The 24,923-nt window shown below is 37.6% G+C and overlaps 1 protein-coding gene and 1 long non-coding RNA gene across 5 annotated transcripts in view; one reads left to right on the top strand and one right to left on the bottom strand.

Moving 5' to 3' along the window:
- Positions 1-233: 233 nt before the first annotated feature.
- On the bottom strand, positions 234-9,134 carry LOC117804240. Its single transcript, XR_004628591.1, has 3 exons — positions 8,923-9,134; positions 7,746-7,976; positions 234-352 (listed from the first exon to the last, which is right to left on the bottom strand). It is a non-coding gene; the product is annotated as an uncharacterized LOC117804240 (long non-coding RNA).
- Positions 9,135-9,225: 91 nt separating this feature from the next.
- Positions 9,226-24,923, top strand: part of CCNC (cyclin C) — a 39,084-nt gene continuing 23,386 nt past the window's right edge. For 2 of the 4 annotated variants that reach the window (XR_004628590.1, XM_034670892.1), the window contains exons 1-5: positions 9,246-9,426; positions 14,670-14,776; positions 15,641-15,725; positions 15,884-15,953; positions 18,950-19,001. Coding sequence is in view for 3 of the 4 variants with exons in the window: in XM_034670892.1 (XP_034526783.1) it covers positions 9,395-9,426; positions 14,670-14,776; positions 15,641-15,725; positions 15,884-15,953; positions 18,950-19,001 (346 nt within the window). In the remaining variant the exon portion in view is untranslated. Of the gene's footprint in view, positions 9,427-14,669; positions 14,777-15,640; positions 15,726-15,883; positions 15,954-18,949; positions 19,002-24,923 lie in introns of all 4 variants that reach the window. The other 2 variants (XM_034670894.1, XM_034670893.1) reach the window with 2 other exon arrangements.

The following is a 24,923-nucleotide window of genomic DNA, read 5'->3' as shown; positions in this document are numbered from 1 at the left end:
ACTGATAATTAAAGAAATTAGAATCACAAAATAAGTACATCCTCACCCCAACCACCTCTTCCTGAAGTGGAAGTCTTGTTAATACTGTTTACTCCACTTTCTTTTAAGCTACTTTAGCCTCTGGCTTCGAAAAGATCTGCTGAGCCTGTGTTCTATGCCTACATCTTATTGTAAAGGTGACTAAGTAATGACACAGAGAGCTCAATCCTATTGAAAGAAAATTAATGTTACTCACAGTTCCTGGAAACAAGAGGCACAGCTCACCCCACAAGGCCACAGGAGGAACACCAGGTTTTGGTCAGGAAGGAAAGGAGCAAGCAGTGTGTTTAGGCGAGAATCTTTATTTGGGTTCCTGTGGGAAAGATAAGACAGGGCAGGGTGAACAGTTTAAGATTAGCTAGTTTGAATAATTTCCTTGGATTTGAGGCTATATGGGTGGTTCCTAGTTGCCTGGCACTTGGTCCTGGATGATGGAGGCAAAGGACTATTGCCTCCTGGGGTCTAATTGCCAGGTAAAGGAGGTCTGGCTCTGGATTGGTTAGTTTGCATAACAAAGACATGCCCCGGGCTGGACCCTTTGCAATTTCTGCGAATTGGCTGACCCTGGGAAGGGCAGTCTCTCCCTAGCCAGAGGATTTTTTTTAAGATGTCAAAACATGGTAATATAGAGAAAATAAGAAATATGATTCACACAGCCTGGGGTAAGAAAAAGGGACAGAAATTTCTTGTGTTCTTTGAACACAATGCCCCTGAGAGTCTAAACTCTGGGCAACATACTTTCTTCTCTTCAGCTCCAGAAAGTAATTTTGGAAAAGAAGTTGATTAGTTTGGATGGAGGGGTGATGGAATCAAGTGAAAAAGTCAGAAAAACAGGTTCAGAGAAGTAGGATCCAATGGAAGAATGAAGTCATCAGCCAGATTTGTGGTGGGATGTTGAGGTAGGTTTAGACCATAATCAATTCTGTGTAGTAGGGTTGAGCTGGTTTTTCCAAAGGAGTGGTTCTCTATCTAATGGGCTTCTTTAAATTCAGAATTTGGGACTTCAAAGCCTTTCAGTTATTCAACAAATTACATTTTCCAAAGAACTCTGTATATGGTCCCAACATTGGGAAGTAGGTCCAGCAGGTATTGTTATTCTGATTTTAAAACTGAGTCTTAGGGGCGCCTGGGTGGCTCAGTCATTAAGCGTCTGCCTTCTACTCAGGTCATGATCCCAGGGTCCTGGGATCAAGCCCCGCATCGGGCTCCCTGCTTGGTGGGAAACCTGCTTCTCCCTCTCCCACTCCCCCTGCTTGTGTTCCCTCTCTCACTGTCTCTCTCTGTCAAATAAATAAATAAAATCTTAAAAAAAAAAAGAAAAGAAAACTGAGCCTTAGATAAATTAAGTCATTTGTCCAAGGCTCTGTGATTAGTTCATAGACGAACCCTTGTTAGCATCTTAGCCTGATGCTTACTTAGCTCAGAGCTCTGCGTGCCATTCCTAAACCATATATTTATATTTCAACAAGCTCATTTTTAAAAAATGTGAATCAATACATATTTATTGAGGGGTTGCTAGTCATTAAGTGTCTACTGTGGTGTGAGAGCCTTTGGGAGTATGATATTTGCTGGTCCTTAATATATTCAGTGTTGACACATAGCTGATTTGTTCCTTCTTGGCAGTATCAGTATGACAGAGAAGTCATACACACTCCGGGCACACACTGGTTTTCATCCTCACTCCACCATACTGTATATGTAGACCTGGCTCCTCACTTAACTTTTCAGCCCAAGTTTTGTCATCTATAAAAAGAGCAGATTATCTACTTAACAGGCTTGTTAATAGGACTAATAAAATATGTACATGTACATATGATAATGTTTCAGGTGGCTGAATTTGATTTCACATAAATAGAAGGTCAAGAATTGATCCCCCAGAAACTGAATAAGGATTTCTGTAATCAATAAGGTGAATTTTAAGATTTTTTAAAAAAAATTTACTTATTTGACAGGGAGAGAAACAGTGAGAGAAGGAACACAAGCGGGGGAGTGGGAGAGGGAGAAGCAGGCTTCCCGCAGAGCAAGGCGCCCTCACGCAGGGTTCGATCCCAGGATCCTGGGATCCTGACCTGAGCGGAAGGCAGACGCTTAATGACTGAGCCACCCAGGTGCCCCAGATAAGGCGAATTTAAAAGAGAACTCATAGGGGTGCCTGGGTGGCACAGCGGTCTGCCTTTGGCTCAGGGTGTGATCCCAGCGTTATGGGACTTAGCCCCACATCAGGCTCCTCTGCTGGGAGCCTGCTTCTTCCTCTCCCACTCCCCCTGCTTGTGTTCCCTCTCTCGCTGGCTGTCTCTATCTCTGTTGAATAAATAAATAAAATCTTTTAAAAAAAAAGAGAACTCATAATAAAAGTGTTTCTAATCATTATTATGTTTATCATTTGTAAGGAGAGAGAGCATCAGAGCAATAACTCACCAAAGTCAAGTGTTTTCTCTTACAGTTTGACTGAACCATGGCTTTCAAATTAAACTTTTAAGTTAGTTTATCCAAGGCAATTCCCTTACTGACCATGGGTACCTGATTCTCTTGCCTCCACTATTGCCACTGATCACTTCTAGTTAAATAAATAGTCCCATAAACCATTTGAAGCCTTTCATTACAGGCTATATTCCTCGATATCCTTCCTCCTATCACATCAGAAAGAGAGAAAAGAAGAAAAGAAAAATACAATAATGTTTCTCAACCTTGGCACTCTTGGGGCTGGATAATTCACTGATGTGGGGGGATGTCCTGTGTACTGAAGAATGTTTAGCAACATCCCCGGCCTCCACCCAAGAAATGCCCAGAGTGCCCGCCCCACAGTTGTGACAAGCAAAAATGTCTTCAGTCCCCTTCAATCCCGTTCCATGATGGTCAAAATAATCCCCAGTTAAGAACCACTGACACACAGATACAATAATCAGCAGCAACAAAGGGACTGATTTTTTTCCCTCCAAATGCTACAGTTTAAGACAAGTAAACACCTTGCCCAGAAGCTCTCAGTGGATTTTTCCTCTAATGCATTGGCCATGCCCATGCCTCCACCAAGCACATGCAAGGCAAACAGGAACCAGCACTGCCCTTAGATTCAATCAGGTGAGATACTGCTCTAGTCCATGCCTCAGGGCCCTGTAATTTAGAGTACATATATAATTTTTACAATAAATTTTTTAGAATTATTTACAGAAAAATTGCAAAGATAGTACAGAAAGTTTCTGTATATCCTTTACACAGTTCTCTCTCCCTGATTTTAGCATCTCATATAACCATGATACATTTGTCAAAATTGAGAGGTTAATATTGGTACATTACTATTAATATTGGTACATTACTATTAACTAAATTTCACACTTTATTCAGATTTTTCTCACGAATGCTTTTTTTTCTGTTCCAGGATCCCACCCAGGGTACCACATTACATTTAGTTATTGAGTCTTCCTAGTTCGTTCCAGTCAGTGACAATTTATCAGTCTTTCCCTGTTTTCAAAGACCTTGGCAGCTTGAAGAATGCTAGTCAAGTATTCCATAGAAAGTCTCTCAATTTGGGTATGATGCTTTTTCTCATGACTAGTTATAGGGGCTATGGGCCTTTGGAAGGAGGACCACAGAGGTAAAGTGCTCTTCTCATAACATTATGTCAGAAATATATACTATCAACATGACATGTCACTGCTGTTGTTAATTTTTATCATTCAGTTAAAGTAGTGTTTGCCTGTTATCTCCATTATAGAATTACTATTTTTCTCTTTCCATAATCCAGTCTTTGGAAGCAAGCCTCTAAGTTGAGCTCATACTCAAGGGTAGAGGGATTAAGTTCCGTCTTATGGTGGGCAGGTAATATTTACATATATTGTGTGGAATTTTCAGTAAAAAGTTTGATCTCTTTTTATCCATTTATTAAATTATATATCAGTATGGATTCAAATATATGTATTTTGTTATGTACAATAATACTACATTATTTTGTTGTTTTTGTTCACATTGTTTCAGCTTAGGCTATTGGGGTCTTTTGCAGGATGACTCCTGTGTTCTTCTGACATAGTCCCAATCTTTTGGTTTTGGAGCACTTCTTTCTTCCCTCATTGGTACTACGAATCAGGACCACCTTGTATTTTCTCTGCTCAGTCTTAGAATTAGCCATTTCTCCAAGGATCCTAGGTTCATTTTATTGGAGAGTGGTATTTATAAACCAAGATGCGGATGTGAGTGTGCTCATTACAATTGGGTAACAGTGCTTTCAACTCCTCTCAGCAGATGAAACTAAAAAATATATATGTTATATACATGCATATGAATACTGATGCATGCATACAAACTTATGTATACCTCTTCCATACCTATCTGTAGATATACATGAGCAGAGTGAATTCTGTAATTACTGATTCTTTTTTTTTTTTTTTAAGATTTTATTTATTTGACAGAGATAGAGACAGCCAGCGAGAGAGGGAACACAAGCAGGGGGAATGGGAGAGGAAGAAGCAGGCTCATAGCGGAGGAGCCTGATGTGGGGCTCGATCCCACAATGCCAGGATCACGCCCTGAGCCGAAGGCAGACTTAACCGCTGTGCCACCCAGGCGCCCCTGTAATTACTGATTCTAATCCATTAGCATAGAGTTCATTCTATCTTTCTTCCCTCGATGATTTGTAATTTCCTTCTCTGACAATGAGAAACCTGGCTCGCATTATATACTATCCATTTTTACTTATGTGTTCAACCTCAGCATGCACATAAACCGAGTTCAGAATTATTAATCTATAGTCCTGTGAGAAATCTACAAATCAGAGTACAATGTTTATGTACAGGTCTTTTTGTTTTTAGCCTTACAGATTACAGTGGAGTACATTTTTTAATCAGAATGTTTATAGAGAAAGAGACCCCACAAAATTTTTTACTCAAAGCCTCACACCCTAGCAGTGTCCCTGTTCTTTCCCATCAATTCCCATTATTATTTTAATGCCTTGATGCATATTCTCCCACATTTTTCTTCTTGATCAAATATAAATAAGCACACAAGGATATAAATATAGATAGGTGTATTTGTTCTACAGAAGACATTTGGCCTGAGGTTAGAGTTTGAGAAATGAAATGTTTTCGAAGCAACCGAAGCAATTCTAAGGTACAGTCATGGTTAAGGTTCACCACTCTAAGCCAATCACGGTCATTCTAATCAAGGCTACCTCTAGACAATACTTTGTTTGTGTGACCTTTATCTATGTAGACAAGCAAATAGAAGAAATAAGTAGAAAATGAAGTAAAGTGAAACTGAAGTGGAAAGTTTATGATGTAGACAAAAGCTGGAGCATACAGACTAAAGTTACAGTGAGCAGAGATGATGAAGCAGACACAGAGTGGGGAGACTGTATGGGCCAGTTGGGAACAAAAAAACAGAGAAAACACACAGAGAGAAATAAGCCTCAATTCTGGACAGTTTTCTAGGTTTAATTCTAGTGTCAATCATGTTTCTTTATAGTGAACTGTGAATTTCTGGAAGTAACTTTCACAACCAAAAGAGTCTAATTAAAATATGTAGATTTAAAGTAAAAGTGAATGAAAAGAAGGAAGGGAATTGGCTAGTGTTGCAGGAATAAACAATGTAATGGAAGAAGAGAGCATTTAGTTCATAGCCAGATGGTAAGATCCATTCTGAGTTTGGATTTGAAGAGAAAAGTATATTAAAGTCATATTTCAATCATTTGGGAAGGCCATTGAGACAGATGGACTTCCTCAGGGTTTGGAGATCTGACTTTCATTCTTGCAGACTCAGAAACCTGAGCTGCCAGCTTACCATATCTAGATCATCTCCTAAGTGTGGACACACAATAATCAATCCCAGAGAAATTCATATATTAAAAACCCAATATAAATTTATTGGCTTATATGGACAATGATAACTGCCAAATTGATCAGGTATTTTTGTTTGCTGCTGAGAGCATTATATATATATTTTTAAAGATTTTATTTATTTGACAGAGAGAGACACAGCGAGAGAGGGAACACAAGCAGGCAGAGTGGGAGAGGGAGAAGCAGGCTTCCCGCAGAGTAGGGAGCCTGATGCGGGGCTCAATCCCAGGACCCTGGGATCATGACCTGAGCTGAAGGCAGACGCTTAACGACTGAGCCACCCAGGAGCCCCGAGAGCATTATATTTCTATAGGCAAATCCATGTGAAAAGCCAAATTACTATTGGAAGATTGCTTGGTAAGTATACGATTTAGATCAATAGGAGAGATAGTTGGAGTTAGTGCTAGCAAGTAACAACACAAAGATGTATCCACTTCTATACTAAGAACATACCTGCTGAAGAACCTAGTTATTTAAGTCTGTGAGCCAGAGTCACTGAAGGTACTGCCGAAGTCGGAATAACACCCCCCCATCCAAAGATGTCCAAATCTTATACCCAGAACCTGTGAATATGTTAGTTTAAATAGCAAAAGAGAATTAAGGTTGCAGATGGAATTAAGATTGCTAATTGGTTGAATTTAAAATAAAGAGATTATTCTAGATTATTCAGGTGGGTCCAATATAATAAGCACAAGCTGTAAGTATGGAGGAGGCAGAGTCAATGTGAGAGTGATGGTTTGTGAGAGTTAATTGGCATTATTAGCTTTGAAAATGAAAGGGGCTATGAGCCAAGGAATGTGGGCAGCCTCTGGAAATTGGAAAAGGCAAGAAAAACAGATTCTCCTCTAGAGCTTTTTGAAAGGAACATAGCCCTGCTGACACCCTGATTTTAGCTCAGTGAGACCCACCCATTTAGGACTTCTGAGCTCTAGAATTGTAAGATTAAAAAATTGTGTTGTTCTAAGCCACTATTTCGATTTGTTATAGCAGCATTAGGAAACTCATACACTCTGCCAATTTGATCTTTCTGACTTCCATGTATATATTCCATAAATTTTCCTTTCTTACTTTCTTGTTTAAGCAAAATAACATAATTACTTTGTGTTAACTTTTAGTTGCAATCTCAATCCTGACAGGCATTACTTTGTGTTAACTTTTAGTTGCAATCTCAATCCTGACAGGCTTCCCCAGGTGGATCACCTTGACTGGACTGAAGGTGTTTACCAATTATTTGGACTTCTTTTGTTCTGTGGAATCTTCTTTAAAATGGGCCATTTCTTGGTCCTTGGAATCTTCAGACAATAAGAATACTAAGCTCTGGTTCTCAGCTTTCTTAATGATATACATTGTGTTCTCTCAAAGGCCATTCTAGACTACCTGAAACCAGAAAGTGAATTCTGGAATCCCTAAACTCTTTGGGGATTCCAGACCTAGAGGTATACAGGGCAGAACAAATGCCTAATGGTGTAAATAAGCTGGCACATTGTAAATCAACATATTTGATTATTGTTTTCTGTGGAGTGCAGATGGATTAAAGTGTCAAGGACTAGAATTAAGAGGCAGAGTACATTTTGTATCAAGGTAGCACTATTTTCCTTATCTCTGAAAACAGAGTTCTTTATAGTCCAGATTGTAGAATCTAAGCTTGTTTTAAATAATAAAAGCTAAAAGTTAAAAAAATAAAAAGTAAAATGTAAGAGTTACGGAGCTCTTACTATGTACTAGGCACTATTCCAATTTCTTTTAAGATTCATTTAAACCTCTCCAGAACTCTTATGGCTTTGGAACAATTATCCCTATTTTACAAATGAAGAAACTGACGTTCAGTGTGATTAAGTAGTTTGACCAAGTTTACTGGCATAGACTGAATGGAATTCATACCTGGAACTTCTGATACCCAATGGTATTTAGAGGTGGGGCGTTTGGGAGTCAATTAGGTTTAGATGAGATCATAAAGGTGAGGCCCTGATGATAGTATTAGTATCCTTATTGTCTATTTCTCTGCCCTGTGAAGACTCTATGAGAAGGCACCCATCCACAAGCCAGGAAGACAGTTCTCTCCAGGAATCAAATGTGCTGGCACCTTGATCTTGGACTTCCCAGCTTCCAGAACTGTAAGAAATAAATGTCTGTTGTCATGTGGTATTCTGTTACAGCAGTCTGAGCTAAGATAGTTACACAACTAGTAAGTGGCAGAGCTGTTACCTGAACTTGATAAGTCTAATTTAGAGACTGAGTTCTTAACTAGTATGTTTTGCCATAAGTTAGAGGTATACTCATCTTCCACAAATAGATGTATCCAGAAATTAAAATAAAGAGATGCACAGTGAATGACTAAATAAAGGAAAGGATATTTTCACAATAAAGATTATTAGTACCAAAGCAAATTACAATAATAATTTAATTAAATCTTTTAATTTAATTAAATCTTAATCCTCTTCACTTTTTTAACCCATTTCCCAACTCACCTCATCTCTGGCAACCACCAATTCTCTATACTTAAGAATCTGGTTTTTTGTCTCTTTTTTTCTTTCTCCATTTGTTTTGTTTCTCAAATTGCATATTAATGAAATCATATGCTATTTTCTTTCTCTGACTTATTTCACTTAGCTGAAAAATAATGTAGTAAGCTACACTTGGCAGAACATTGATTGGTCTTCTGTGAACAGCTTTCAGTTGTACCCAATTATTTAGAATAATTTTTACAATAAATGCAATGTCACAATGATAATAAAAATGGGAAATACAGATTATTTCATCTTGTAAAATTAAATTATTGCATTTTTGGCTGTACGTTTCTATTCGGTATTTATATGTGAATACACACACACATACACACACATGTAATAAAGGAAAAATGTTTTTCACTGTTCTGCAAAACGGATAGTCTCTGGCACTGAAAACTGCTGCTCTAAAAGTTTGCATTCCAGTCCAAAAGGACTCCATTAAGAACTTATTCGGCTTGATGCAGGCAAATTTTGGTAGGTCCTTGAGGACAAAATAAGTTTTGTTCCTCTTTTCACTAGCAGGAGAAGGAACTGAAATCAGGAAACCTTACACTTCAACGAAGTGCCATAGTGGCGGCCTGTAAAATGAAAAAACAAAGTTCCAAACCGGCCTGTACTTCTCCAACTCAGGGAATGGACGCAGCTCACAGAAAACCCTCGCGAGCTGTAGGCTGGAACCGGTACGAAACTCTCGCGAGAGCCTCCCGACGGCCCGGTGCCTTCTATGGGCACTAGTTCCCACCCCCTCAGTGCAGCCACAGGCTGCCCGCTCCCCGCCGGCTTCCTCTGCTACCGCGGGGCGGGCCGGAACTTTTATCCATAGGAACGGGTTTACATAGTAGAGTGTTGCCGGCCGGCGTCAAGGAGAATAGAGTGCCATCCTCTTCCTCTCACCGTAGCCGCCGCGGAGCGGAGCCGAGCAGATCAGATCCAGGAGCGCGGTTACCGGGCGGGTTGGGTCTATGGTCGCTCCGCGGGCCGCTCCGCCGGCTGGTGCTTTTTTATCAGGGCAAGCTGTGTTCCATGGCAGGGAACTTTTGGCAGAGCTCCCATTAGTAAGTGATCTTCCGTCTTCTCGCCCGGGGCTTGTTCTTGGGAGCCGGTGAGGACGGGGCCTGCGATTCCCTTTGGCCTGGATCCCGGCCCCTGTCCCGAGCGCCGCGGGGTCTCCCGGGAGGCGGCAGCGGCCGGAAGCGGGATGCACTTTTCTCTGACGACTCCCCTCTCCCCGCCCCCTGGCAGCATTTCGGGGGTGGGGGTAAAGATGTGTGAGCAGGGAAGGGCGGGGGGTTAAGGAGGTTCGGTCTCCGGGGAAGGAAGGAGTTTAACTTGATTCCTGGATAAGCTAGGCCTGGAAGCGGGGTGGGTTGGGATGGGATGGGGTGGGATGGGCTCAGGTATGGGAAGTGCGGCACAGTTCGGACTGTGGGCTCTTCAGGACAGTTGTGGTTCGCTTTTGCCTGGGCTCTCTTTAGTTGTCGGCATTGTAGTCTTTTGTCATTGACCTTCTATCTTGAGTGAATTTAGTATTCCGAGGAGAGAGTCCAGAATCAGTCTTGTTTTCTGCTCTGTAATCGCTTCCTGCCATTACCTTATGCCTAGATGGAGTTGTATGTTGGTTAGGGATAGGGCAGGTGCTCTCAAAATTTATTCATTTCATTAGTCTGTGCCTTATATATTGTTTTAAGCAACTATTTTCCAGTGACTGCCGATTTCTTTAACCTATTTCATGAATAAGTTTTTGTTTTTGTTAGTGACCATGGAAGAACTAGAGTCATATTAAAAATATTTTCCCCTAAATACGTTTGTTTAGGCCGAAAGGTGGGTGATGGGACTAATTGAACTTTGACTAGGCTTTCCGCTGTACGGTTGAAAGGTGAACAGAACGTGATACTATTATATTTTGGTGTAAACATACCTTAATGCCAAGAGAGCATTTGTAATAGTAATTTAAATTTTGATTCTGTGAAGAAGATGGATTCCTATTCATTCCGTTTTTAGTCCTTTGTAAGAGAAGAAAAAAGAAACAATGGGTGTGGAAACCTATTTTCAGAAAAGCAGGTTTTCCTCTTGCTGTAAGTGATTCTGTGGTGATGAAATTCTATAGAAGCCTTACTCATTGTAATATTGCTTGGGCAAAATTAAAATACAGAAAATTTGCTGGAGAAGGGGTAGTATTTTAATAAACTTTGAAAGAAGGAGAAAGAATTGACAAGTAGCTAGCTGTTGATTATCAGAAGTTACAGCCGTTTTTCAACTTAAAAAAAAAAAGATCCTACCTGCCTTTTGGTAAATGTTCTCATTATGCTTTCACTTATTGTTGGTGTAATAAGAACATTTATCAGAGGGGGAGAAGGATCTATAATACTTGTTTTTTCACTTTTGAAATATAAAATTGTTATAATGTTAAATGTGCTTTTTTGAAAAGTGTCCTTGCCGCACAATTCAAATAGTCCTGGAGGAAGGGGCCACTGAGGTCTCCTGAGAATCATGAGGTGCCTGATCTGCAAAAGGTTACAAGTGAGAAAGACAAGGCAGTCAATTCTGGAAAAACAAACCAACAAAAAGATTACAAAAACCATTGCTTTAGGTGATTTTGGTAAAAGAGGAAAATTGACATGAACTATGTTGTGTATCGTGGCTTGAAGATGCGCATTTTAACATTTCTGAAATGAGCCTGACAATTTTTTTCTTAGCACCAGAAATAATGGTGAATTTTACAAACAATGTAATCTTAAATTTTTTAAGTGTTCTTGGTTTAACCTCCATACTATGTGCTGTGAGAAAAAAATATTTATGAAATTTATCTTTTTAAAAACTTGTAAGTGACTGTGAGGATGAAATTAATGATAATTCCAGAACATAGTGAATCACAGTATTTTCTAGAAAGTTGAAGTAGAGCACAACACATTCTTTGATCTTACTGCAGTAAAAGTAGGGCACTAAATGCTAGGTGGTTGACTGAATTAATGAAGACGTAACAAATAAAAAAGGACAAAATCAATTCTGGATATTGTATCAAAGAGGAAACTGAAAATACAGTTACATAATATTAAGTAAATAACCTGATGAGATCAATATATATCCATACCTGTGGGATGTAGCCAAAGTTATAAACTAGCATCCAGAATAACTGACAAAGAATAAAAATAGTCAAAATAGTCTGCTTAAGAATATTAAAAAGGGGGGCGCCTGGGTGGCACAGCGGTTAAGTGTCTGCCTTCAGCTCAGGGCGTGATCCCAGCGTTGTGGGATCGAGCCCCACATCAGGCTCCTCTGCTGTGAGCCTGCTTCTTCCTCTCCCACTCCCCCTGCTTGTGTTCCCTCTCTCGCTGGCTGTCTCTATCTCTGTCAAATAAATAAATAATTAAAAAAAAAAGAATATTAAAAAGGAAACAGTGAAATAAGTCCAAGGGGGGAGGAAACAAAGACTTAATAAAGGTAACACTTATTAACATATTAAAAGGAAAAATAGCCAGAAATTATAAGAGCTGGTTCTTTGAAAGGGAAGATCAAAACGGTAGACTAAACTGCTAGTTGAATCAAAGAAAAGAGGGTTGATAGAGAGATACAAAATTAGGAATCAGAAAAGTAAATAAATCCAGATGTACCTTTAGGTTATCTCCATGGTAATAAATTTGAAAGCCAAAACAAATTTAGAAAGTTACCAAAGAGCTACCCCTTAAAAAATGCTCTGGCCCACATTATTTCATGGGTAAATGTTTTCCCATTTTCAAGAGAATCTGCTACTGAAATTATTGCAGGTCACACAGAAAGAAAGCTTTCCAGTTCTCTCTTTGAAGCTACAATAACACTGATAAAATCTAGAAAAGGTTGCACTAAAAACAATCTCAGTTTTGAATATTGATACAAACATCCTAAATTACTAACAAGCGCAGTCTAACATTACATTAGAAATACAGAAAATGGTAGTGATTTTATTGAAATATGGTTAGTATTAGGAAACTGTTAATAAACAGTGAAGGCATCGAAAGACGTCTATTAAAATTCAACATCTATTCTTGACTAAAACAGGATGGTTTCTTAACATGGTAAGAACATCAAAGCATGAATAAGAGATATTTAATGGTGAAATATTGGGAAAATAGGGTGCCTGTTTAACATTGTTCTGAATTACTACTCAATATGGTTAATAGAATGATATACTAAAAATGACAAAATTGTCAGCCTGTAGAGATAAAACTAACTCGAAAATTCAGTTAATTGAAAAATTATTATAAACAGTAAAGGTTTAATGAAGTGACCAGTTACAAATGTAAAAATGGAAAGCTTTCTTTTAAATGAATGATGGAAAATATAATTACAGTAGTAATGTAAAATATGAAATACACAAGAATAAACTAAAGAAATGTGTCGGACCTATAGGAAGATAATTTTTAAATTCTCTAGTAGAACATAAAGATTTTAATAAATGGAGTTTGAATTCTAGCACTGTAAAGATAGCATTTCTCTCTTTCGATCTCTAAGTTTAATGCAATTGGGACTTGACATAATACTTGTAAAGTTCAAGTCTTAGAATAATAATTGTAATAGAATATTGAGAAGTTTTTCTAAAGAACACTAAGTAGCAAGGGGGATACTTTCCATATCAGATTTCAATAATTTAATCTTATGTTTTAAAATAGTATGGCATAGGAATAAGAAAAATTGAAAGAAAAAAAGCCTTAAGTGTATTAGAAAATGTAGGTGAATTTTTTTCTTTAATCATTTTGTGTCAAGGAAGGTCTTCCCATTTGTGACCAGCATAAAATCAAAGTTAAAATATGGGTTGGTTTTAGGGGCACCTGGGTGGCTCAGTCGTTAAGCGCCTGCCTTCAGCTCAGGGCGTGATCCTAGAGTCCTGGGATCGAGCCCCACACCAGGCTCCCTGCTCCTCTGGGAATCCTGCTTCTACCTCTCCCACTCCCCCTGCCTGTGTTCCCTCTCTCGCTGGCTGTCTCTCTCTCTGTCAAATAAATAAATAAAATCTTTTTTTTTTTTTTTTAAGATTTTTTTTTAAATTTATTTGACAGAGACAGCCAGCGAGAGAAGGAACACAACCAGGGGGAGGGGGAGAGGAAGAAGCAGGCTCATAGTGGAGGAGCCTGATGTGGGGCTCGATCCCATAATGCCAGGATCACGCCCTGAGCCAAAGGCAGACGCTCAACCACTGTGCCACCCAGGCGCCCCTAAATAAATAAAATCTTTAAAAAAAAAAAAAAAGATCATGCTAAACTTGGGGAATGTTTGCAGTTTATTTGACAAATGGTTTATTATCCATAATATGCAGATTATATGCGAAGAATCTCTTAATCGTGGAAAAGACCATTCCATTAGAAAAATTGTCATTGGAATTACAGTGTACAAAAAACTGTATTTGACCAATAAGGCATGAAAAAAATGTTTAACCTCAAAAGTAAACTAAAAAATTGGTGTGACATATGGAATACAAACTGACAATGTAAAACAAAGTTATCAGCAAAACCAACCAATCAGTTCTATTTCTAGGAAATTATTTTAAATGTATTATTAATCAGATATGCAAGGGTGAATTAACAAAGCCATTCATTAAGGCATTATTTTTAATAGTCAGAAATTATAAGCTACATTCCTATAATAGGAGTTAATTAAACAAGTAACAATCCATCCATAATGCTGTGCAACAATTTAAAGGTATGCTGAATAAATTTGTTGACATCGAAAGACTTCCAGAACATACTGAGTGAGAAAAGCAAGTTGCAGAATAGTTTTTTGGGTCATTTCAATTTCATATCTCTGGTTAAAAATACTACACTTGGCAGGTGGAGGAGGCTATAGTGTAATAAATTCTGAAGCAGCGTTTAACATGATGGGAATTTGTGAATTAGGGAAATTAAATACTGTAGTTACTCGTGAACAACTGAGAAAAGACACTTCAAACCTAAGACACCATCATTTGGTGCCAAATAACTATACCATTATTTTATGTATCATTAGGAGAAAATAAACGTGCTGCCAGTTAAAAGCTTAAGACATCACTTTCTTGATACCATAGTCTTAAAACCAGTGAAATAACAATATAAGGTAGTGAGAGAAAGAACAAAAAAAAGAAAATTAGACTGGAATTTTTTTTCAGGGTATATTTACATTCATTAGTGAGATAATTCTCAGGGTTTAAAGAAATGTGAAAAATCTTCCTAGGTTACTTCTTGCACTTTGTATTTCTCAGAATGTTCATAACTTGTTCAGTCTTAGAATGTTTTTTGTGACTTTGTTAGTTGATTTTCTGTAACGTGTCTTAACATCTTCATTCTTCTAGTTTGCAATGGATTTTGGATAAACAAGATCTGTTGAAGGAACGCCAGAAGGACTTAAAGTTTCTCTCAGAAGAAGAGTATTGGAAATTACAGATATTTTTTACAAATGGTAAACTTAAAAAAATTAATTGAAATGGTACAGTTGGTTACATCTGAATTAAAACTTCTGTATAGTAATTTGTGATGAGCTGTTTTAGTTCCTACTTAATATTTTTATTTATACATATATTCTTTTATAACTTATATTTACCTTTCTAAGTGCTCTAAAGTCTGTGAATCTTACATTGCAGAGACACTCAGGAGAGTTTGAAAGTGTTCATTAATCTCCCTAAGCATTTATAATGTGTTAATAAACCCAATTAAGTTTGGCTAAAGCAAGTATTTTGAGGATAAATGGATTCTTTGGGCTGACATCCTATATTGGTCATTCTTATCTTACAAGTTTGCTTTGGAAGAAGGGGATTTAGAGTCAAAAGATCCTTGCTCTGCCACATGGTAGCTTTGTTACGTGATCTTTCTAACCCTCAGTTCACTCTTCTGCAAACCTACTTCTCTGTTGTTTGGAGAACTCACTATGGACTTTTTAATAAACTTTATAAAGTGGAAGTTGTAGTGAGTTTGATAACTATATAATATTTTCTTTTTATATTTATTCTAAAGATAAAAACATTGAAAATACTTAGAAGGTAGAGGGAAATACCTTTCATTCAACCTTCTTAATACAAGAATAGTGTTTGCTATGGGGCACTTTATATTTTTTATTGTTATTTATGCATACCTATATTTTTTTAACAGATTTGCAAATCCTAATACCAGCCCAGTGTGATCCAAGTAGAGCTTTATAGCATATGTAGGTTTTTCTCTTTGTTAAAAATTAACATAGTCATGATTTAACCACGTGAAAGTTACTGTTCAGTGTCAATATTATAATGATACCAGAAGAACATTTAAAAATTTATTATTTTTCTTTTAGTTATTCAGGCATTAGGTGAACATCTTAAATTAAGACAACAAGTTATTGCCACTGCTACAGTCTATTTCAAGAGATTCTATGCCAGGTAGGACTTTTATTTTGGGATTACACCTATTTGAAACTCTTATGTAATGTTGATGAACCTTAGTATAAATGAATCATGTGTTTGCCATAGAATTATCTTGGTTTTTTCCCAGTGTTTTCTATATGAATGACATTAAACTTTGTTTTATCCTATTTTAGGTATTCTCTGAAAAGTATAGATCCTGTATTAATGGCTCCTACATGTGTGTTTTTGGCATCCAAAGTAGAGGTATGAAATAGTTTTCTGTTCTTCGTTAAAGTATAGTCAATGTACCTTGGTTAATCTGCCCTAGTTTTCATATTACCTATTTAAAAATAACGACAGATGGTGATTTATGCAAAATACTGAAATTCATACAAATTCAAAGATATACATGTCTTTATACATTCATTTAACAAACACTTATGTAACATTTACTATATACTAAGTGCTATTCTAAGTCCTTTTACAGCTATAACTGACTCATAATTTGACTTATAATCCTTATAACAAACAGTGGTGTGTATGGTAGTAATATCCTCATTTCATAAAGGAGGAAACTGAGGTACATAGAGATTAAGAAACTTGCCTAGGGGCGCCTGGGTGGCACAGCGTTTAAGCGTCTGCCTTCGGCTCAGGGCGTGATCCCGGCGTTACGGGATCGAGTCCCACGTCAGGCTCCTCTGCTGTGAGCCTGCTTCTTCCTCTCCCACTCCCCCTGCTTGTGTTCCCTCTCTTGCTGGCTGTCTCTATCTCTGTCAAATAAATAAATAAAATCTTAAAAAAAAAAAAAAAAAAAGAAACTTGCCTAAGATCATAGAGCTGGTAAGTGGCAGAGCCTGGGAGTCTGGCTCCTAATTCCATGCTTTTAACTGCTTTGTTCTAGGTCCTCTAAGACATTTATTGTTTGGCACTGAGGAGTATTCCATAAGTGCCACACCTTCTCTACTATAACCTGAATTATAATACCTCCTCCTCCTCCATATGCCTCCTGTGTTCTACTGTCTTCCCTCCCTGCCTCCTGATAATGGCTGCCTGCCAAGCCATAGGGAAAGCAGGAGAGAAGGCAAGGATTGAGTGTGGCTCTAGTCAAATAGATTCCAATGAGGAATTGTTAGGGGAGAGAAACTAGGTGAGGGAGAGAGAAGAGAGATGGGAACTTGGAGCTGAGACTAAATCTGCTCACCTTATTTTCCTTTTCAGTATTTTTGAGAGACCGCAGCTAAAATCCAGACAATACTAGGAGATATTGACTGATTTTCATTATAATATATGCAGTCTTTAAACTTATGAAACCTTTGTATTATGTACCTTAGATGTCTTTAGAATCGTAATTGTATTCTTGAAAATTGAATGTGATTTAAACCTAATAGGTTTATATTCGTTTTGGTACTCGATTTTGATTTAGTTTTGTTTTAGTCATTATTTAGGATTATTTAAGACATCTTTCCTAATTATTACCTAAAGTAGTGAGAGTTCACCCTATTAGAAATAATATTAAGACAGACTTTCTGGAGGTTTGTGGTTTTCTAGTTATAAGTGGTAGCTGAAAGGGACAGCCCGGTTGTTACTAAGTTCTTTATTGGGAAAAGCAGTGTTTATAAAAAGCCCATATTATGGGGTGATTTTTCCAAATATTACCATGTAATTTGATGTATCTGAAGCACAACCAGTATGGAAAACCGAGACAAAATCTTTATAATTTCTACTCTTGAAGATTAACTTGGGGGTTTTAATTTGTTTCGTTTGTTAAGTATCTTTTGTTATATGATTTACTGAGTAAAAGTTTTCACTGTAAAGAATTTTGGATAAAGAATAATTCCTAGTTTGGGGCGCCCTGGCTGGCTCAGTTGGTAGCATATGACTCTTGATCTTGGGGTCATGAGTTCAAGCCCCACATTGGGTGTAGAAATATTAAAAAAAAAAAAAAAAAAGAATTATTCCTGGAAAAAAAGTATCCCTTTATATTTGGTTCTAGCATTATTGTGTTTAGTCTTTAACTGTGACCAAATCTTTCTGTGTTTTGTCCAGTTGTGTGGGAATTACATAGAAATGACTTTTAAGATGTCTGAGGCATTTACTTTTTAGTTTCAGTTACTATGGTTTGAAGTTTAAATATAAATGTATATACACCCATACATACCCACCTCACCCCTCAAAATAAGGATGTAGGTTGAAGACTAGGTTTAGTTTAGTTCCTTTTGTTGAATAAGGAACCGATTGATTTTTCTTTTTTAAAATAAAGTGAAGGCTTTAGTAATCTTATGAGGTTAATCAAATTAAATAAGGCAATATATGTAAGGTGGATCATAAATTTTAGTTATTTTTACAATGGTGGCATATTAAATTCAAAGAGGAAATGGGAACTGACATTAAGAGTCTTGTGTCACCTGGGTGGCTCAGTTGGTTAAGCGTCCAACTCTTGATTTCGGCTCAGGTCATAATCTCCGAGTCATGGGATGGAGCCCCACATTGGGCTTCCCGCTCATCACAGATTCTGCTTAAGATTCTGTCCCACTCCCTCTGCCCATGCCCACTCACTCTCTCTCTCAAAAAAAAAAAAAAAAAAAGGAAGTCTTATGGAGGGTCTGGATGGCTCAGTCAGTTAAGCGTCTGACTCTTGATCTCAGCTCAGGTCTTGATGTCAGGGTTGTTAGTTCAAGCCCGTGTTGGGCTCCATACTGGGCATGCGTGGAGCCTACTTTAAAAAAAAAAAAGGAAGTTTTATACTATATCATTCTATCATTCTTGCCTTCCTCTTCCAAAAAGAATAATAGTTTCTATGGTCTTAAATTCTTTTGATGATACTAAAGTTTATCTTTTAGAGATTCAACTGTTTTATTACTAAGTAGTATGAAGTATCTGTTCATTAGTCCAGGTTCAGTTGAATAGGAAGCATACTTAATATCTTTCTTGCTTTAAGTGTAGAATCTAAAAAATCTTTTTGGAAACTATTTGGAGTGCAGAAAACCGGCACTGTTGCTTTAGGGCTTGGTTTCTAATTTGGTATCTGTCAATGATGTTAAATGACAAAATTATTTAAACATTTGTCTTATTGCAGCAATTTTAAGGAAAAGTAATACGTTTGGAGATTTAAGTACTTCATGCCTGAAGTAGGTAGAAGATGAAAAACAAACTATAAACATGGGGGGGACATAGGAAGTACTTTGCTTTGAATAGACCCAGATATCCTTAGGTTCATTGGATTACTATGTATCTGATCTCATCCACTTTTATTTCTCTAGGAATTTGGAGTAGTCTCAAATACAAGATTGATTTCTGCTGCTACTTCTGTATGTAAGTGCAAAAAGTATATCCTGCTTTAAGGATGTAATTCTTTTAAAAAGCTCCATAAGACCTTAATGTTTTTCAATTTAATGAGACCTATGAAAGATTCATTCGGTTTATTAAATCGCCTGTGGTCACATTTATGGCTAGTGTATTTGGCTAAAAATAAAGTTAAAATACTAAAATTTTAAAAACTACTTAATAGTATTATGTTCAAGACATTACTTTTAATACTAAAAATGCATAGTAACTATTGTCCAAAAACATCAACTCAGTGGTTATTTTAAATTATAAGGGTAAAGAAAAAACTTATTTTCCAGTTTTATTGTATTTTATCTCTTCATAATGACTAGCCATTGTGTCATTCTTGTGGGTAAACTGTTTCTTTAGTAACTGTAGTGTATGTATTTGATTTGAATTAACGTATTTTGCCTCCATATTGAAAAACACAGTGCAGGGGAAAAAAATGCTGACTATAGTAGTCAGCCCCGGTTCTAAGTAGCAGCTGTATAACCTTGAGCAAATTGCTTTACCTCTTGGCTTTAGTTCTTTTTCCAAAAAGATGGGGTTTAGCTGCCTTGGAGTCATGACATTAAAGGAAATAACACTGTAGACTAGTAATTGTATAAAATATTGTATACAGGGTATTAGCATTATGCTATGCTCCGTCTTCATAGGTTAAGCACAAAGGCAGCACCTAACAAAAGATGAAAGATAACACAGAATTTTTTTTTTTTTAACTTATGTGATCTTACACAGATGAGCAGAACATTTGTTGTGTTTTTAGGTTTGTGAACCAGACTAATTTTCATGTTTTTGGGTCATTCCCTTTTCTGAGAAGAGTGTAATAATCTAATTCAGACTTTTCCATGCCGTATTTTACTCTTCTAAGGATAGCAGAGTAGTAATCAATTTTGCCGTAGAATTTAATATAGCAGATACATCAAATTGATAAGTATTGAATTGCCCTCTGGAGAATTGAATTATTAAAAATTCGAAAAGAACTGAAGGAAATCCACCAGAATGTTAGAAGTGCTCATCTGCGAGTAGTGAATTCTAAATGCCTTATTTTCTTCTTATGTCATTTTTTGTTTTCCAATTTTTTTAGAAGGTGTATATTTTTAAAAGTGTAAAATACCGCGGCACCTGGATGGTTCAGTCAGTTAAGCATCTGCCTCTTGATTTCAGCTCAGGTCATGATCTGAGGGTCCTGAGATCAAGCCCCACATTGGGCTCTCTGCTGAGTGTGTAGCCTGCTTGAGATTCTGTCTCTTTTTCTCTCCTCCTACCCCTCCCCCTGTTCACACATGTGTGTGCTCTCTCCTCCTCTCAAAAAAAACCCAAAATGTAAAATACCTATTACTAAGGTTTATTTCTCATGCAAAGCCATGAAGTATATTCATAACAGCATTTGGTTACCAATGAATAGGAAATTGTTACAGTAGAATAGTTTTGTTTATTTCATAAATGTTATAGTGTATCATATAGACCCATACAGCTTAGGTTTCAAATTTCAGCTCCTTTGCTTTCTATGTGGCAAATTGAGCAAAATACAATCTCCGTGTCTCAGTTTCCTTATCTGCAAGATGAGGATGAATAATACTTACATCAGAGGGTGGTTGTGAGGATCAAGTGAGTTAATACCAGTAAAGCTCTTAGATCAGAGTCTTGCTCAGTGTCCTAGTTTGCTAGGCCTGCCATACAAAGTGATAGAGATTAAGTGGTTTAAACAACAAAATTATTTTTTTCATGGTCTTAAAGCTTAAAGATCAAGGTGTCAACAAATTAGTTTCTCCTGAGGCCTCTCTTCCTTGTTTTCAGATGACCACCGTTTTGCTATGTCCTCACATGTCCCTTTCTTTGTGTGTGTGCGCACCCTTAGTGTTTCTTCCATTTTTAAGGACACTAGTCCTATAGAATTTGTGCCCCACTCTTATGACCACATTTAACCATAAGTACCTCTTAATTACCTATCTCCAAATCAGTCACATTGGGGTTAGGTTTTCAACATTGAAATTTGGCAGGGGCAGGGAGCACAGTTCAGTCCATAATATTCAGTAAACTTCAGTACCTGCTCTTCGTCATCATCAATAACAGCATTGTCCTCACTGGAAACACCATATTGGATGCAATGGTGAATGCAAAGATAAATACAAGGAATTTCAGGACAATATGAACATAAGACATGCATATACAAATATTAATACAAAAGAAAAAGTAAGTGTCATAAAGAATTAGAGAATGCAGTGAATGTTTTGAGTGGTAAAAGGTTATTTGTTAGATGAATCTAGAAAGGCTTAAATAGAATTTGGTAAAGAAGGGGCACCTGAGGGGCTCCTGGGTGGCACAACGGTTAAGCGTCTGCCTTCGGCTCAGGGCGTGATCCCAGAGTCCTGGGATCGAGCCCCACACCAGGCTCCTCCGCTGGGAGCCTGCTTCTTCCTCTCCCACTCCCCCCTGCTTGTGTTCCCTCTCTCGCTGGCTGTCTCTATCTCTGTCAAATAAATAAATAAAATCTTAAAAAAATAAAATGAAGGGGCACCTGGGTGGCACAGCAGTTAAGCATCTGCTTTCGGCTCAGGGCGTGATCCTGGCATTGTGGGATTGAGCCCCACATCAGGCTCCTCCGCTATGAGCCTGCTTCTTCCTCTCTCACTCCCCCTGCTTGTGTTCCCTCTCTCGCTGGCTGTCTCTATCTCTGTCAAATAAATAAATAAAATCTTTAAAAAAAAAAAAAAAGAATTTGGTAAAGAAAGATAGATTTTGAACCTGGGGAAATGTCAGAGAAAGATAGTCTAGGAACCAAACAGTTTGGTCAAAAATAGAGAAAACTAATGAGTTACATTCAGTGAATGGTCAGTAAAGAAATAGCTGGGAAAAGTCCTACCTGGGTAAGGCCAGGTAATAGAGGGCCTTCATTGAAGACTCTGCAATTTGTTCTGTTGATGGTGGTGGTACGTTTGAAGGCTTTATTTCTCAACATGAGGATAATGCCAGAATTGTGTGTTAGGAAGGTGATTCTGGCAGCATAATGTAAGATGAATTGAAGGAGAATGTGAGTTGAGGTAGACAGAGTTTAAAGTTTTTCACATAATACACCATGGATGAACCTTGGGGCACCTGGCTGGCTCAGTCGGAGTGCATATGACTCTTGATCTCAAGGTTGTAAGTTTGATCCCCACATTGGATGTAGAGATTACTTAAAAATGAAATCTTTTTTTAAACATTTCTTTTCTCAGCATTTTTTTTTTAAAGATTTTTTATTTATTAAGAAAGAGAGAGCATAGGGGCGCCTGGGTGGCGCAGCGGTTAAGCGCCTGCCTTCGGCTCAGGGCGTGATCCCAGCGTTAAGGGATCGAGCCCCACATCAGGCTCCTCTTCTATGAGCCTGCTTCTTCCTCTCCCACTCCTCCTGCTTGTGTTCCCTCTCTCGCTGGCTGTCTCTATCTCTGTGCAATAAATAAATAAAATCTTTAAAAAAAAAAGAAAGAAGTATAATCAATCTTCCCTAANAAAGATTTTTTATTTATTAAGAAAGAGAGAGCATAGAGGGAGAGTGAGAGGGAGAAGCAGATTCCCCGCTGAGCAGAGAGCCTGACGTGGGACTTGATCCCAGGACCCTGAGATCATGACCTGAGCCGAAGGAAGACGCTGAACCGACTGAGCCACCCAGGTGCCCTTAAAAATGAACTCTTAAAAAAAAAAAAAAAATGGACGAACCTTGAGTACATTAGGGTAAGTGAAATAGGCCAGTCACAAAAAAAGATAAATACTGTATGATTCCACTTAATATTATGAATAATCAAATCAACAGAGATAGAAAGTAGAATAGAGGCTATTAGGGTTGGAGGGAGGGGAAGGTAGGGAATTGTTGAATGAGTATGGAGTTTCAGTTTTGTAAGATGGAAATTCAGGAGATGGATTGTGGTGATGGTTGCACAATTGTGAATGTACTTAATACTACTGAACTGCATACTTAAAAATGGCTAAAGATGATAAATTTTATACAATGTGTCTCTTACCACAATTTTAAAACCACCTAAAAAAATCCCTCTGAAATACATATAAAACTGCAAATTGTAGTCTGTGCTGTCACCATAGTGTGCTGTGAGAAATAAAAGTTAACAAGTTTAAAGTAGAAAAATACTATTTTTAAGTTATTGAAGTGACCCAGGTGAGTACGAATGAAGGCTTAAAATGATGTCTTAGCCCCCAGCAAGGAGAACAAGCAAGCTAGATTTGCATGATAGAGTGAGCAGGACTTTTGTGAAAAGCAAGGGTTTAAGAAAAGTCGAAATGATTTTTGAGGTGTTTTGCCTGGGGATTGGGAAGGTGAAGGTGGTACCAGAAGAGGAGAATAAGTGGGTTCTGAAAAGAGTTAGATTTAATCTTGGACATTCTAAGTGTGAATATATCAGTAGAACATCTTAGAAACGTGAGGCCAATGATTTGGAAATATGGGACTTGGTAAATTTTAAGAGATGGAGTTGCCTACTGTCTTGTGCTGCTTAGAAGATTAGTACCAAAAAAGAAAAAGAAAAAAACCTTTGGGTTTATGATCTTTGAGAGAGAATGTCACTGTCATTAGACATTATGGGGTAGGGGTTGAAGTCAGATTGCAAAGAACTAAGAAGTGAGTAGGTGCTGAGAAAAGGAGAGTCTAACTGTATTACAAATACGTGAAATAACCTCAGTGAAGGGGGTGAGGGGAGGTGCTGACATGAGTAACTTTAGGAAGAAGTACAGTCTGTAAGGCTAAAGGCAAAAGGAACTGCATATAAACACCATACTCCAGTTAGTAAATTTGATGCTTAATGTGGGTACAAGTTAACAATTCCGGTACTGCTATTCTTGTATCTGGAATTGAACAATTCCAGTAAATATATATATCCATGGTAAATGAATGGCAGATGTTGAGAGCCAGGTTTCTCACTGCTAGAATGAGAAAAACAAATAAGGAGAGGAGGCCAGAAAGATCCACGTAGTGATCAGAGTTAGAGACATCAGTATGAGCTCATGCTTACCTTGACATAAATATACATAAATATTTATAGATACATGAATTTGTGTGTGTGTGTGTGTGTGTGTGTGTGTGTAGGCGTTGTCAGGTAAGAGGGTCTACAAACAATGACATCCCAGTAGCAGTGAGTTCTCCTGGTGTACAGATCTTTGTTTCTAATACCATTCTCCAATAAAAGGAGCTAAGTCTCCTTGGAGAAATGACTGGGACAGGAAATATACAAGACAGACCTGGAGCGTAGTGCCAATAAGTAAAGAAGTGCTAAAAAAATAAAAAGCCAAAAAACAAAACACCTGCCTTAATGGGGATATGTCAAAGGGACACATAACCCAACTGAAAGAGCTCTCAATGGCCAAAGATAGAAGAATTTGTACAACAGCAGCAACAACAGTAATATTGGATTATAACCCAAAGTATAAAAAAAAATCCGAGTCTTTACTGTTATAAATAATTATTGAATAAATGGGGGAGAAGAGACAAATCTCTAATACAGAAGAATTTCATATAATTTATGTAGCTAACTATACCCTCAAATAGGGAAAGCATAAATTTCTACTTCTTAAGTGTTTGTTGTGCATAGTGACTTCCTTCTAATGTGTATATTATGAAAAGGGAAGGGGGAAATAATTTTATAGTAGAGAAACCCAGCAAACAGTACCTCAGCTAGGTGATTACGGTCATTATCAACAGTGATAAATCATAGTAGTGTGTACCTTTCATGCGATATGATGAAATGGCACTTCACTTTTCTCATCCTTCCTTCCCAAACCCACAACCCCAGTCTATACATTAAATAAACATCAGACAAATTCCAGTAGAGGGTCAGGCAACAAAATAATACTTGAGAAAAAAAAAACTTGAAAAAAAATTAGTACTCTTAAAAACTCCCAAAGTCATCAAAACATGGAAAG

This window comes from Ailuropoda melanoleuca, chromosome 10 (assembly GCF_002007445.2).
Source record: "Ailuropoda melanoleuca isolate Jingjing chromosome 10, ASM200744v2, whole genome shotgun sequence".
In the NCBI taxonomy this organism is placed as follows: domain Eukaryota; kingdom Metazoa; phylum Chordata; class Mammalia; order Carnivora; family Ursidae; genus Ailuropoda; species Ailuropoda melanoleuca.
Note: the sequence above shows the minus strand (reverse complement) of the source record. Positions and strands in the feature narration are given on the sequence as shown.